The 15,625-nt window shown below is 41.4% G+C and overlaps 1 protein-coding gene across 1 annotated transcript; it reads left to right on the top strand.

Moving 5' to 3' along the window:
* The first annotated feature begins 582 nt into the window (after positions 1-582).
* On the top strand, positions 583-15,552 carry si:dkey-30e9.6 (uncharacterized protein LOC564083 homolog). The gene is made up of 4 exons (XM_055649889.1): positions 583-3,850; positions 8,809-8,893; positions 12,064-12,206; positions 12,298-15,552. Exons 1-4 carry the CDS (start codon positions 3,440-3,442, stop codon positions 12,436-12,438), a joined length of 780 nt encoding a protein of 259 aa, XP_055505864.1. The 5' UTR covers positions 583-3,439; the 3' UTR covers positions 12,439-15,552.
* Positions 15,553-15,625: the final 73 nt, after the last annotated feature.

Below are 15,625 nucleotides of genomic sequence, written 5' to 3'. Positions count from 1 at the left end.
CACAACTCTTGTCAAGTTATACAGGCCCTCCCCAATTTATGTAGGGGTTACTTTCCATGTCAGATTTTACATAAATTGGAGCCATTATCTCCCATCCCCAGTGCAAAATACCGTTGGAAGTACCATGACCACAGAAGGAATTGCACTGTGTTTAATATGGTCCACGAATTTCATAAATTCACTCATCACACTACTTACATAATGTGTCGCACTGTATCTCTCATGTCAGTTGGAATGGTCTCAATCATCTATTTTGTTTTGCTGGCTGATCAGCAGAATTATTCCTCCAATATAAATGCACTAATTTAAAGAACAAGCTAATGAAAGATGGATGGCAAATCAAAGAACATTGCCAGTCAATTTTCAAGCAGATTCAGTTTGCATTTTGAAAATCAGGGGGTGGGATTAACCTTGGTCGGAAGCACAATTTTCAAGATGGACATTCAGCAGTCAGTTTTACACTGGGCAATTTATTTATTTAGATGGAAAATAGTTTATTTTAGTTTAGTTTGGGACAGCGTGGAAACAGGCACTTCAGCACACTGAGTCCGCACCGACCTGCAATAACTGTACTCTAATTCCATCCTACACACAAGGTTCAATTTTCTGAAGCCAATTAATCTTCAAACCTGCACGCTTTTGGAATTTGGAAGATTACACTCTGTCCCTGGTGCAATTTGTAATTTCCACAACGCTGTACGATCACTCACGTTTACATTGGAAACAAGCTGGCAATTGTGGCAGTGCTTACATAGGAGATCGCAAATGCCACAGATGCAGCTGGATTCCGCTGACAGTTAACATTCGGCATAGTAGTGCAGTGGTAGAGCTGCTGCCTTACTGCACCAGAGACCCAGATTTAATCCTGACCATGGGTGTTGTCTGTATAAAGTTTGTACGTTCTCCCTGTGGCCGTGTGGGATTTCCACAGGTATTCCAATTTCCTCCCACATTCAGGTTTGTAGGTTGTGTAGGAAGGAACTGCAGATGCTGGTTTAAACGAAAGATAGACACAAAATGCTGGAGTAACTCAGTAGGACAGGCAGCATCTCTGGAGAGAAGGAATGGGGGACGTTTTGGATCGAGTCTCAAGAAGGGTCTTGACCTGAAACGTCACCCACTCCTATTCTCCAGAGGTGTCGCCTGCCCTGCTGAGTTACTCCAGCATTTTGTGTCTATCATCAGATTTGTTGGGTAATTGGCTTTAGTAAAGATTGTAAGTTGTCCCTAGTCTGTAGGATAATATTAGTGTATGGGGATCACTGGTAGGCATGGACTCAATGGACTGAAGCACCTGTTTCCGTACTGTATCTGTAAACTAAAAACTAAAAAAACACCGAGCAGACGGGTAGATAAATGTAAGATACATATCAACCACAATCTCATTGCATGGGAGGAAACAGTGCCACTTAACAATCAGCAAAGTCATCTATGTGTGGAGCCACAGGAAATGGGTGAGATGTTAAATTAATATTTCTCATCTGTATTTGAGTGGAGAAAGGCTTGGATGCGAGGGATCTTGGAGAATTTAATAACGATACCTTAAAGAGAGTTCACAGTACAGAAGAGATGCTGGAGCTTTGAAAAGTCATAAACGTCGATAAATCCCCAGGACGAGCAAGTATAGTTTAGTTTGGTTTTGTTTATTGTCAGTGTAAAGCTATTTTGTTGCGTGCTATCCAGTTAATGAAAATACTATACATGTTTACCATCATGCTGTCCACAGTGTACAGATACAGGATAAAGAGTATATAATTTAGTGCAAGATAAAGTCTGATAAAGTCCGATTAAAGATAGTTCTAATGACTCCATTGAGGTACTGTAGCTGGAAGGTCCGGACTGCACGCTAGCTGGTGAGAGAATGGTTTAATTGCCTGCTAACAGCTGTGAATAAACTGTTCCTGAATGTTGAGGTATGTGTTTTCAAACTTCTGCACCTCTTGCTTGATGGGAGAGGGGAGAAGATTGAAGAGGGGGTGAAACTGGTCCATAATTATGTTGGTGGCCTTGCCAAGACTGCGTGAAGTGTAGATGGAGACCATGGAAGGGAGGTTGGTTTGCCTGATGGTCTGGGCTTCATCTACAACTCTCTGAAATTTCTTGTGGTCTTGGATGGAGCTGTTCCCAAACCATGCTGTGATGCATCAGGATAAAGTGTCTTCTACGGCGCATCTGTAGAAGTTGCTGAGGGTTGTTGAGGATATGACAAACGTCCTAAGCCTTCTAAGTAAGATGAGGTGTTGGTGTGCTTGCTTGACCATTGCTTCACTGTAGCTTGTCCAGGACAAATTTCTGGTGATAGTTATTCCTGAAAACTTGAAGATATTGACCAATTTACTTTGACGTTATCAATGCACAATGTGGTGTGTGTACTGCTTCCCTTGCTGAAGTCAATCATGATCTCCTTAGCGTTGCTGACATTGAAGGCAATGTTGTTGTTTTGACACCATGTTACTAGGTTCTCAATCGCCTTCCTGTACGCCATCTCATCATTGTTTAATATCTGGTGCGTGACAGTGGTGTCATCTGTGAACTTTTAAATTGAGTTGGATTGGTATATTGCTGCACAGTATTGAATGTATGAGGAGTGCAGTCAGGGGTTGAGAATAAATCCTTGCAGGCACCATTATTGAGGATTATCGTAGAGGATGATTTGTCACCTATCCTCACTGATTGTCATCTGTTGGTCAGGAAGTCGAGGATCCAGTTGCAGAGGGGTGTGCTGTCTCCAACCTCCATGTGTTTGGAGATGAGCGTGGTTGGGATAATGGTATTGAAAGCAGAGTTGTAGACTATGAATAGGAGACTATTCATAAATTCATGAATAGGAGACTATATAGGAGAGTATATCCTCGGACCGTGGGAAACTGGGGAAGAAATTGCAGAAGCTCTGGCAGAGATATTTCTTCATCAATAGCCATGAGTGAGATGCTGAAAGACTGAAGAATCGTTAATATTATGCCTCTATTTAAGAAAGGGGTCAGGAAAAGCCTGGGAACCACAGGCCATTGAGCCTGACATTAGTGCTGGGTAAGTTATTATGACAGATAGGAATGACCTGCATTTGGAAAGGCAAGTAATGATTAGTGGTGGTCAGCCTGCGTTTGTACAATTATTGTAAACCAAAGCCTTGCAGGAACCCCCTTGCAAAATCAGCCCTTTTAATTTCTCTGATGCAAGGTCTCCAATCGAAGATATCTACTATCCCTTTGCCTCTGCAGATGTTGCTTGACCCACTGAGTTTTTTTCCAGCAGTTTATTTCATTCTGCCAGATTCCAGCATTTTCAATCTCTAGGATCTCCTCGATTTTCCCTATTTGTAAATAATTCTCTTTTTTTTTGCAGATCAATTTTATTACTGCTTTAATAACTCGATACATCAAGGCAAATGTTTATCCATGAGGTATCAATGAAATAACATATTAAGCCGGAAGAGTAAATGGAGCTAGAGGATGTTTTGGTCGGCGAATCCACCTTTGGATTTTTGCAGAAACGTAGATTCACTGCAAGGCAAAGTGTGGCTGAGATAAGAAGTAAAAGCCATGTCCAACTGAAACCAGAATCCAATAACTACATATGGAACAGGAAGCCCCCTGACTTCACTCCAAAGCTCTACATATCTACGGCAACATATGCTGAGAAAATGGTTTGGAAAAAGAATAAAGATTTTAAAGAGGCAAAAATAAGTAGAAAGGTTATTTTTCCAGAACTCGTTTTGAAGAAACGGACTTCAAACTTTGTCTGCAGGTTTAAAATTATAGACCCTATTGAAGCAAAGATTAAGTTTGTAAAGTCTGGCAAGTATGAACTTGGTGCTTATAAAGATCCAAAGCCTCATGATTTCAGACAGGTATTTTTTTAATGACTATCATATTAATCGGTATGAAGTGAGACCATGATCATTAAGTCGTCATTGGGATGTGAACATGTATCTAGGTTTTATACTTGCAGATGTGCAGAAATTTATCCTTTACCTCGAACATTATTTTCCTGAAAGCATTGGCCCGATTCATATATGAGATGCCCCATGCTTTGGGTGTGGCTCCCACTGCACTTAATTTGGCTTCTATGAAGTGTAATTGACCTTTAGTCTTTGCTGTCATAGCATGCTGTAAAGAGGAGCAGTCCTTGAGCAGTGAGCAAAGCTCATGCAGCACATTCTGGGGCTGCTGCCATAGATGGCCCTTTGAACTGTCTCTCATGGTCACCGATATTTGAAAAGGGTTAAAAGTGACATAATATAAACATTTAGGAAACATTTTAAAATAGATACAAATACATTTAAATAAATTCCTATGTTCATTAAAATCAATATTAAAAAAAATAAACAAAAAGCTTAACTTTCACTTACCTGTTTATTGGTAGGCAAGTTACCAGAGAATATTCTGATGGATAAGATATATAGGCATTTGGATAATGAGGGGTGTATTGGGGATAGTCAGCATGGTTTTGTGCATGGGAGATCAGGTCTCACAAATCTGATTGAGTTTTTTGAGGAGGTAACAAAAAGGTTGATGAGGGCAATGCCATGGATGTTTTCTACATAGACTTCAGCAAGGCATTAGATAGGTTCCATGTGGTAGGTTGCTTTGGAATGTTAGATCACATGGGATCTAGGGGGAGCTAGCCGACTGGATAGATAATTGGCTTCATGGAAGGAAGCAGAGGGTGATGGTGGAAGGTTATTTTTCGGACTGGGGGCCTGTGACAAGTGGAGTGCCTCAAGGATCAGTGCTGGGCCCTTTGCTAATTGTGGTTTATATCAACGATTTGAATGAGAATGTGCAAGGCATGATTTGCGTTTACAGATAGCACAAAAGTGGGTGACAGCATAGATAGTGAATGTTATAAAAAATTGCAGCAGGATCTCGATCAGTTAGACAGATGGGCTGAGGAATGGTTAATGGTTAATGGAGTTTAATACAGATAATTGCAAAATGCCAGCTGTTTCTAATGTAAAGTTTAAGAGCAGATATAAAGTATATCAGATACTTAGCTCGTCAATAAGGAATTGTCTGTGTTTTCTGTGGTATATCCACGGGCAGAGTTATAGGCTAGAAATATAGGCTAGAAATACAGGCTTCTGACCCCCAACATATTTCATGTTTTACACTGAACTATGTAAGCATGGAATATAGGAAGATGCTAACATATGAGAACTATCAGCCACAATAAAGTACAATTCAGCACAAGCCTTTATTTGGTGTCTTAACTCCATGGATAACCACAGTCTGTTTAAACTGTTTAATCTCAAATCTATTACTCTGCCGTGCTGCTATCTAATTGGAAAGGGGAGTCAAAGTTTTTGCTATTAGGCAGTTTGCCGATTGGTATCCACAGAAATTTAGCTAGCCCTAACTTTCAATCACCCTGGCTGAGGAGTTAAAGTGAGCTGGCTGGGAATGAAATGGACCACAGAGAAAATCCAAAATATTTGTGCATCACATGTTCTTCATGATCACTAATATTTTCATTGGAGTCCTAAATCCATGCTAGAGCCTGAACCCTCTTGTTCAAGTTGATCACTGCCACTTTTAGATCGGCACCCATCAGATTTGGGAACCACCAACAACAAATCTGAAGGGCTACAGCACTTTGTGGGGGTTTGAAAGATTGCATGTCCTGATATACTCTATCGGTGTTAACATTCCACAAAAAAGCAATGGAAAACAAGGCTGAAATTTTCATTGTAGGTTATATCCATGGAGGTAAGTTATTTAGGCCTATATGCCCATGCAGTCTCTTTGCTGGCATACCTTAAAACGAATGGCCCTGTCTTATGGTGCAAGTCCACCCACGAGTGATCCCGAGTAAAAGAATAAATCAAACTCGTGGTTATCTACGAGATTCCAAGTTTATGTTCACGAGTTTAAACGAGTTCCCACGTGTATGTCTCAATTTGCCATTTACTTCTCATTTCTGCGATGTACCAAGTTCCTCTCCCAAGTTACCAAGTTCCTCTCCCGAGTTACTCTTGAGCCAACAACGACTACCGACGTGTGGAAAAATCATCACATGGTAAAAATGATGTCATGCAGATTTCTTTTTCACTATAAAAAGCCTCCCATGTTTAAATTCCTTTGGGTTATGGAATCAAGGGATATGGGGAGAAAGCAGAAACAGGGTACTGATTTTGGATGATCAGCCATGATCATATTGAATGGCAATGCTGGCTTGAAGGGCCGAATGTGATCACTTCCATTATGTAGAGAGTCTCAGAATGTTAATAGAGATTCCATTCCGTTTACATTGCGCTTTGATCAGGGATCAAATCTTAGCCCAAAGTGTACATTAGGCTGCGAGGATTCATTTCAAAACTTCAAATTATTTCAAACAGTCTTTTATCCGAACAACAGATCAGGGCAGGTGCCAGTCCCTTTAAACATCACGGACAGCTCAGTGTTAAATGGTGCTGGAATTATATATGTGAAATAGTCTTGGGAATTTTATTATCGATATTAAATGCTCTATTTAAATTATAGGTCGTTTAGTTTGTTATGAAATGGTGCCAGATTTAACATCTCAGTGTATTGAAATTGAATTATCTCACTGAACGAAAACATGCAATATGTTTCCAGATAAATATCCAGTGGTTGAGGATTAAAGAGCAGTCATTAGTGTTTTTAAACGGGCGGTTGTAGTCAATAATACGGTAACCGAATGATATGTATTCATTGCTATAGAGGACGATGTAAACATAGTGAGGTTAGTGAGCATCCTCTAACATTAACCGCTCCTCGTACTGTTTTGTTGTGTAGAAAGGAACTGCAGATGCTGGTTTATCTCGACGATAGACACCAAAAGCTGGAGTAACTCAGAGGGTCAGATAGCATCTCTGGAGAGAAGGAATGGGTGACGTTTCGGATCACCACTCTCCCGGTTGTTACCTGGACCTACTTGATCTCCCGGTTGCCAAACACTTCCCATTCCCACACTGACCTTTCTGTCCGAGGTCTCCTCCAGTCAGAGTGAGGCTAAATGCAAATTGGAGGAACAGCATCTCATATTTCGCTTGGGCAGCTTACAGCCCAGTGGTATGAATATTGATTTCTCTCACTTCAGGTAACCCCGGCATTCCCTCTCTGTCTATCCCTCCTCCACCCAAGTCGCACCAGCTGCTCGTTTTCACCCAACGAACAGCGAACCAAGGTCTGTTTCCTTTATCATCGTAACTTTTTTGCATTCATTGTTCTTTGTCTCTCTACAACGCATCATCATCTACATCTCTCGTTTCCCTTACCAGTCTGTCGAAGAGTCTCGACCCGAAACATCACCCATTCCTTCTCTCCAGAGATGCTGCCTGTCCCGCTGAGATACTCCAGTTTTTTGTGTCTATCATTGCCCTTCTTCAGACTGTTCCGTTGTATTGACCGAAAACGAACAATGTGACAGTACCGGCGACTTAATGAATGAAATGGAGACACGCGGAATTAAATGGACTTGGAATAACTGGGGCGGTGGGGTTTTATCGTAAAGTGACTAAATGAAACCGGTGGAAGGAAACGGGCAGGCGAGGTTTCAGGTCAGGGTCCTTCTTCAGACTCCATGACCCACTGAGTTCTTCCAGCTGTCAAATGGAGACATAGGGAACCACAGATGCTGGCATGTTGAGTGAAACACAAAGTGTTGGAGCAACTCGATGGGCCGAATGGCCTAATGCTGCTCCTATGACTTATGAACTCACGAAGTGTCGAAGTAAGCCAGCGGGTCAGGCAGCATCTGTGGAGGGAATGGGTAGGCAACATTTCGGATCATGTCCCTTCTTTTCGAGCCGAATCAAGGTCTGTCCATTCCCTCCACTGAAACTGCCTGTCCCGCTGAGTTACTCCAGCGCTGTGTGAGTTCCTTCAACACTTTGTGTGTGTTTTATGATCATGATTCCAGCATCTGCAGTTTCTTGTCTCTACATGAACTAGGCCTCAGCAACACTGAGTGTACTAACCGGGAGACTATGTTGCTGCTGCCAAAACAACAGTTGGCAATATATGCACGGTTGATGTCACATTGCGAGGGAAACGGGGTCTCCAGGGAGACAGACACAAAGTGCTGGAGTAACTCCGCGGGACAGGCAGCATCTCTGGACATTTATAAAGCATTACATTTTGGAACACAAGGAACTACGGAAGCTGGTTTACAAAAAAAAAAACAAAGTGCTGGAGTAACTCAACGTGTCAGGCAGTATCTGTGGAGAACATGGACAGGTAACGTTTCGGGTGAAAGAAGGGTCTAAAGTTTGAAAGTTGACCCGAAACGTCACCTATCCAAGTTCTCCGGAGATGACTAATCTTCAACATTTCACTTCTGGCACTTAGGCCAAACCCACGAGTTACTCATGAGTCACTTCGGTAAACTCAAGGGCTACTATGGTATTACAACGAATTTAAAAGTTTCAAATTTTTCCTTCAGGAGTAAATTTGACTCGTGGACATCTTTCATCATGTTGAAAATGTTTCACGATTTAACAAGTTTCCCGAGTACCTGCCGTTAGCGTTACGAGTCGCTAAGTTACGTCCATGAGTTCCGACGTTCCCGCTACGTTAATTCTACGTGATTACCACGAGTTTGATTTGTTTTTAACTCGGGATCACTCGTGGGTGGACTCGCACCATGAGACAGGGGTTTAAGACTTCTGTGCTCACTTTTCCTCATATCATATTTGCTGTGTCAAATATTAAAACACTTTTCCTCAAACGTTAGATCCTGATTGTAGCAATACCATTGGAATTAATTATTAATAACATTTTAAAGTATCTTTATATCTAAAAGTACACGCAATGATCATTATAACTCTACTCTTTCTTTTGTTAGTATGAGGCTGGTATTCCGAACTTTGTGACCAGTTTTGGCAGAGATCCGTTTACCATGAAATTTGAATCAGGCTATTTAAAAACAGGTATATTAATGGCTTTGAATCAGTAAATTTACATGAACCTTCTGCAATAATCTTTTTCCAGGTCGTGCTTTCATTTTTGAAAGAGAAATATGAATGTGATTAATTCCTTTGTGCGCTTCTCTTTGATTCATAAAGCTATTTATCACAAAACACTCTCCACTCTCCACACAAAGGAATGTACTAAAATGCCCCAAAATGTATTTCCAATTTACAACGTTTTGTTTAGTGCATAGTTTTTCAGGAAAGTATCCTTCTATGAATGGAGAATCCTAGTATAGACCAATCACAATACTTGCAATTAGTAGTCATTACAAATGTCAACATTATATTTTGCTTCTGTATGATCATCAGACTCCTCCACAAAAATAAAGAATGTTTTCAGTTCCAGGACAGGACAGTGGCACAGTGGTAGAGCTGCCACCATACAGAGACAGAGACTTTGGTTCGATCCTGACTACGGGTGCTGTCTGTACAGAGTTTGTACGTTCTCCCTGTGATTTCTCCATGTGGGTTTTATCTGGGTGCTCCGGTTTCCTCCACACTCCAAAGACGTGCAGGTTTGTAGGTTAATTGGCTTCTGTAAATTGTCCCTGGTGTGTAGGATAGAACTAGTATATGGGTGAAAGTTGGCCAGTATGATGACCAAAGAGCCTGTTTCCATGCTGTATCTCTAAACCAAACAAATAAAACAATGAAATATTTTAAAAATCAGCAAAGGCAGGTTAAATTGTGAATTTTATTGTTATTATTGTACTACCAACATTAGTGCAACATTTTTGATAACAGAATCAACATTTAATATGGCATTTATTTTGTATTCTGGTCATTTCACCTGTTTTACCTTGTTACCTATTATAAGCAATAAAATACCTACTTGATCCTACAAGGCAGTTGCACAATCATGTCTCACCCGATTTGCTTGAGTTTTTGAAGAGATGACCAACAAGATTGATGAGGGCAGTAACGAAGATGATAGCCACACAAATTTTATTAAGGCCTTTGACAAGGTACCACATGGTTGGCTAGTCTGGATGGTTAATATATGAGACCCTGGGCGAGCTAACCAGTTGGAAACAATGTGTAGGAAGGAACCGCAGATGCTGGTATAAACCGAAGATACACAAAAAGCTGGAGTAACTCAGTAGGACACGCAGCATCTCTGGAGAGAAGGAATGGGTGACGTTTCGGGTTTTCAAAATGTTTCCCTTTCCCGTGACTTTCAGTCTGAAGAAGGGTCTCGACGCGAAACGTCACCATTCCTTCTCTCCAGTGATGCTGCCTGTCCCTCTGAGTTACTCCAGCTTTTTGTGTCTATCTCCAATTGGAAACAACGTTGGCTTGAAACAGAGGGTGGTGATTTCAGGCTGTAGGCCTGTAAGTTGTGTACCACAGGGATCAGTGTTGGGTCTATAAATGTTCATTATTTATATTCACATTGTGGCTGCGCATGTAGGTGGTGTGCTTAGTAAGTGTGCGGATGACACTGAAATTGGTGGTACAGTGGACAATGAGGACGATTATTTATGATTATGATATATTTTGATTGATTAGGCCAATGGTCCAAGGAATGGCAGATGGTGTTTAATTCAGATAGATGCAAGGGGTTGCACTTCAACAGGATAAACTAGGCCGGTACTTGCAGAGTAAATGGAAGAGGCTTGGGGGAGTGTTGTAGAACTGAAAGCCGTAGGTTGCAGATACAAAGTTCCATTAATATGGTGGCACAGTTAGACAGATGGCGAAGTTACGTGCCTTCATTTGTTCAGGTATTGAGTACATGAGTTGGGACATCATGTTACAGTTGCATGAGACATTGGTAAGACCGCATTGGATTACTGTGTACAGCTATGGTTGCCATTCACTCGGAAGGATGTCATTAAACCAGAAATGATGCAAAAGACATTTGCATAGATGACTGAGGGTTAACCTTCTGGAGGTTTATAACATCATAAGGGGCATAAATAAGATGAATAGCCACAGTCGTTTCTCCAAGTTTGTGTGAGTAAAATTAGAAGACACAGTTTAAAGTTTAGTTTAGTTTAGTTTAGAGATACAGCGTGGATACAGGGCCTTCGGCCCATCAGGTCCGCACCGACCAGTGATCCCCACACATTAACACTATCCTACACCCACGAGGGACAATTTTCACACTTACCAAGCCAACTAACCTACAAACCATATAACCATATAACCATATAACAATTACAGCACGGAAACAGGCCATCTCGACCCTTCTAGTCCGTGCCGAACACGTATTCTCCCCTAGTCCCATATACCTGTACTCAGACCATAACCCTCCATTCCTTTCCCATCCATATAACTATCCAATTTATTTTTAAATGATAAAAACGAACCTGCCTCCACCACCTTCACTGGAAGCTCATTCCACACAGCCACCACTCTCTGAGTAAAGAAGTTCCCCCTCATGTTACCTGTACGTCTTTGGAATGTGGGTGGAAACTGAAGATCTTGGAGAAAACTCAAGCAGGTCACGGGGAGAACATACAAACTGCATACAGACAGCACTCGTAGTCAGGATTGAACCTGGGTCTCTGGCGCTGCAATCGCTGTAAGGCAGCAACTCTACCGCTGCGCCACTGTGACCGCCCAAGTGATTGGGATTGAATTGAAATTGATCTGAGGGGCACTTGTTTTTACACTGAGTTTGGTGCACCTGTGGAATGAGCTGCTAGTGGGAGTGGTGGAGGCAGATACCATTACGCAAGTTAAAAAACACAAAGATAGGTACGTGGCTAGTAAAGGTTTGGAGGGAAAAGGCCCTGCCTCAGCCCGTCTGCCTGGCCTGCCCAGCCCTGTCCTGCCTCTCCTCAAACTGCTGTAATCATTGACATTTCTCTTCCTCCATTTGAATGTTCAGCTTCAGCTGCTGCCTGATCGATTCCTCAGAGAACAGTCAGCTGATACAGGTTTCCCAAAAGCAATGTAGTGGGAGATCAGTTTAGTTCCATTTAGTTTATTGTCACGTGTACTGAGGTACAGTGAAAAGTTTTGTTGCATGCTATCCAGTCAGCAGAAAGACAATACATGATTACAATCAAACCACTACAATGTATAGATACATGATAAGGGAATAAAATGTAATGCAATTGACCAATCTGATCATAGAAAGTTTACACGTTAACACATTCATGTTTAATTTATTTTATTAGTTCATGAACCTCTCTTAAAAGTTGAGCAAGAAAATGGTTTAACTGCCCAGGTTTTCGATACCTATAAACCTGAAGAGCTCAAGTGGGATTCTCAACTCATTCTGATGAAAGAGCATTGGCCACCCAGACCAGCTTCCTACACGGTCAGTGTATTTATCAACACATTTCTGACATTTGATAGTTGAATGTAAATCGCATGGTGCCTTAAACTGATAATGTTTTAATTCATTACAGAGGCATAGAAGGTCTCGGGATGCTTACAGTGCCTTCATGGACCGGGTAGAAGAAAAAGTTACAAAGCTTTGGCAAAAGGTGGGTGAAGAACAGGAATACCCCAAATGTAATTATAAATGTTTAAATAACATTACTTCATAGTTAGTCAAAAGAAACAATGTTGATCAGATGATTTATCCTCAAACATTTCCATGTTAATTGATAAGAACTTGGTAAAGGAGGAGGAAAATTATTTTGGTTGTTTTGGGTAATCAAGTTTAGTTTTAGTTTAGAGATACAGAGTGGAAACAGGCTCTTTAGCCTGCTGAGTCCACACCAACCAGCAATCCCTGCCCATTAACACTACCCTACACACACTAGGGACAATTTAACATTTATAACCAAGCCAATTAACCTGCAAACCTTTAAGTCCTTGGAGTGTGGGAAGAAATCGAAGATTTTGGGAAAACCAACGCAGGTCACGGGGAGAACATACAAACTCCATACCGACAAGCACCCGTAGTCGAGATTGAACCCGGTTCTCTGGCGCTATAGTCAATGAAAGTAAGCATGCAGGTACAGCAGGCAGAGAAGAAAGCAAATGGCATGTTGGCCTTCATAACAAGAGGAGTTGAGTATAGGAGTAAAGAGGTCCTTCTGCAGTTGTACAGTCCTAGTGAGACCACACCTGGAGTATTGTGTGCAGTTTTGGTCTCTAAATGTGAGGGACATTCTTGCTATTGAGGGAGTGCAGCATAGGTTTACAAGGTTAATTCCTGGGACGGCAGGACTGTCATAGGCTGAGAGAATGGAGCGGCTGGGCTTGTATATGGCCTATTCCTGCACCTATTGTTTATTGTCTATAAGGCAGTAGCTCTACTGTTACACCACCATGTCGCCCCTCAGGATTCAAGAGATGGCTGACGAAGCGAATGTGGGGGCTGCAGCATCTTTTACAGATTGGGTAGGAGGTGCCTGATAGCATGGTTGGGTGGGTTGCTAGAGACGTAGCTAGGGAGGTAGAACACTCATTTTCCTCCCAGGTTGTCCGTGTGGTGCTCCATCTCCACTTTGAGTGACATGGGCCACTGAGATTTCCAGGAGCTAGTGAGGGTGTTTCAATTCTTCAAGTGGACCTTGAGTACATCGCTGAATTAGTCCTACTTCTACTCGGCAATCTCTTCCCATGGTAAAGCTCAAAATAGAGCATCTGTTTGTGGGTCTGGTGTTCGGAAGGCAGATGACATGGCCCACCCAATGTGGCCAACTATGTGCAACAGAGGCCCCAGTGCTGGTGCTCCAGGCTTAGAAAAGCACAATAGTGTCCTCATCCTTCCTGTGAATTTGAAGGATTTTGAGAAGGTAACACCACTAGAACCTTTCCTATCTTGTTGTTGTAGCCCAAGTCTCAGGATCATGGAGAAGGGCATGGATTACTTATAGGAGCTGATGACATAATTAGAACCATTTTTTCTTGAGAGACTTTGAAAAGCTAACATGAAATTGATACAGAAATGTCAATAGTAATATTATCTGAAATACCACTGAAATGTGCAGCAGGTGTGAGGAGCTTGGCTGGCAGAAAATGTCATGAGAAAATATGATGTTATATAACCAATAACAAACATTACAGAATGAAAAGCAAGAGAGGGAACATAAGGAAAAATATGATGGGGAATAGGAAAATAGCACATGCATTAGACAAATGGTTTGTATTTCTCCCCGAAATGTGCTCGAAATCCTTGTTTGAATGCAGTCAATCAGCTTTGTTCACCTGCCATGAATCTGCTCTTTGCAAAGTCACAAATGAGGTCCCTAATGGTTGCAATAAAGGAGAGACTGCCATAAATCTCAGATCTATTTGCAGCTTTTGGCAGGTTTGACCCCAACAGCCGTCACCAAGCCTCTCCACATCACTCCGCTGGGTGAGACGGCAACTCCACTGGATGCGGGTTTAACGTGGCTGAGAATCACCCACAATAGCTTTTCTTCCTGCTCTCAGCCTTTACAAGGATATAAACCTATCACACTTCCATTTCTCATTTACATTTAAAGCCACGTCATCAGTTTCCATCCTGGCTCTCAGCTCCATCTCACCGCCACTCTTTCATGTTCTCTATGTTCAATGTTCGATATTCAGGGCAAAAAAAAAGCAGGCATTACCTCCAAATAAATAATGGGAAAACTAAAGTAATGGCCTTCAGCTTCCATTAGAAACTTAATTCTACTATTGATTATATCCCTCTTACTGGTAATTGTCTAAATATGAACCAATTTGTTTGCAGCCTTGGGGTCATATTTGACCGAAGATAAACTTCCTCCGTCATCCAGTCCCTACAATAATATTCTTTCTTGATGCAGGTTTCATCCTGAAAAATGTCAGTAATTTCTTTCCACCCTGAGATGCTCCTCAACCAGCTTTCCTCTGGCAGATTGCTTGTTGCTCCAGTAAATGTCAGTGCTGTATAACTAAACAAACTAAACTACAATGTTGTTTATTTCTGTTTGGTAAAATTATCAGATTCTTAACTCCCATCATCTCCATTTCTGCTGAAATCATCTACTTTATATACTTTAAATTTACTATTTCAACTGCACTCTTCACAAATCTCTCAATCTAGCATTGATAAATAGTTATCTATGTTGTAACAAACATTCGATCTTGGTTGTCTATCATTCCTAAGCTGGCTGATTCAAATTGCAATGTTTCAATACAGTGTGATCTCAATTTTCTCATCTTTATTTTTACTTTAGCCCATTATTTTTACTTCACCCCTCCCCATCTCTGTCCTACAAGTTTCAATGACATCTGCTTCCAATTCTTGTCTCAAGATCAACCTAATATTCTACTGAATGCTATATCATGAGACAATTGCTTTCCTAAATACTCTTCCTGACCACCTCTGCCTTTTTATGACAATTCTTAAAATCTACCCTACCGATAAATGTTTTGGTCATCTGGTCGACTATTTCTTTAAATGGTTGATATTAAATTTTATTTGCTTCCCATGAAACACCTTGTAATTGTTGAGCAGACTCAATGAATTATTTAGTCTTGTTTCAATGGAACAAATCTCAGCCATGGACATCAGCATCTAAAGCAGTGGTTCTTAACCTTTATGGCACCAGTATGCGCATACGCGAACAAAATACTATATGTGGTATGTACCTTTGTTAGGTTCCTAAACATGGGTTCAACAAATTGATATGTTATATGTGTCCATTTCATGACTCCCGGCAAGCCCCAAATGACTCCCAGGTTAAACAGAGAAGCATAGAAACATCGAAAATAGGTGCAGGAGTAGGCCATTCGGTCCTTCGAGCCTGCACCACCATTCAATATCCTGTA

This window comes from Leucoraja erinacea, chromosome 2 (genome assembly GCF_028641065.1).
Source record: "Leucoraja erinacea ecotype New England chromosome 2, Leri_hhj_1, whole genome shotgun sequence".
Classification (NCBI taxonomy): Eukaryota; Metazoa; Chordata; class Chondrichthyes; order Rajiformes; family Rajidae; genus Leucoraja; species Leucoraja erinaceus.
Note: the sequence above shows the minus strand (reverse complement) of the source record. Positions and strands in the feature narration are given on the sequence as shown.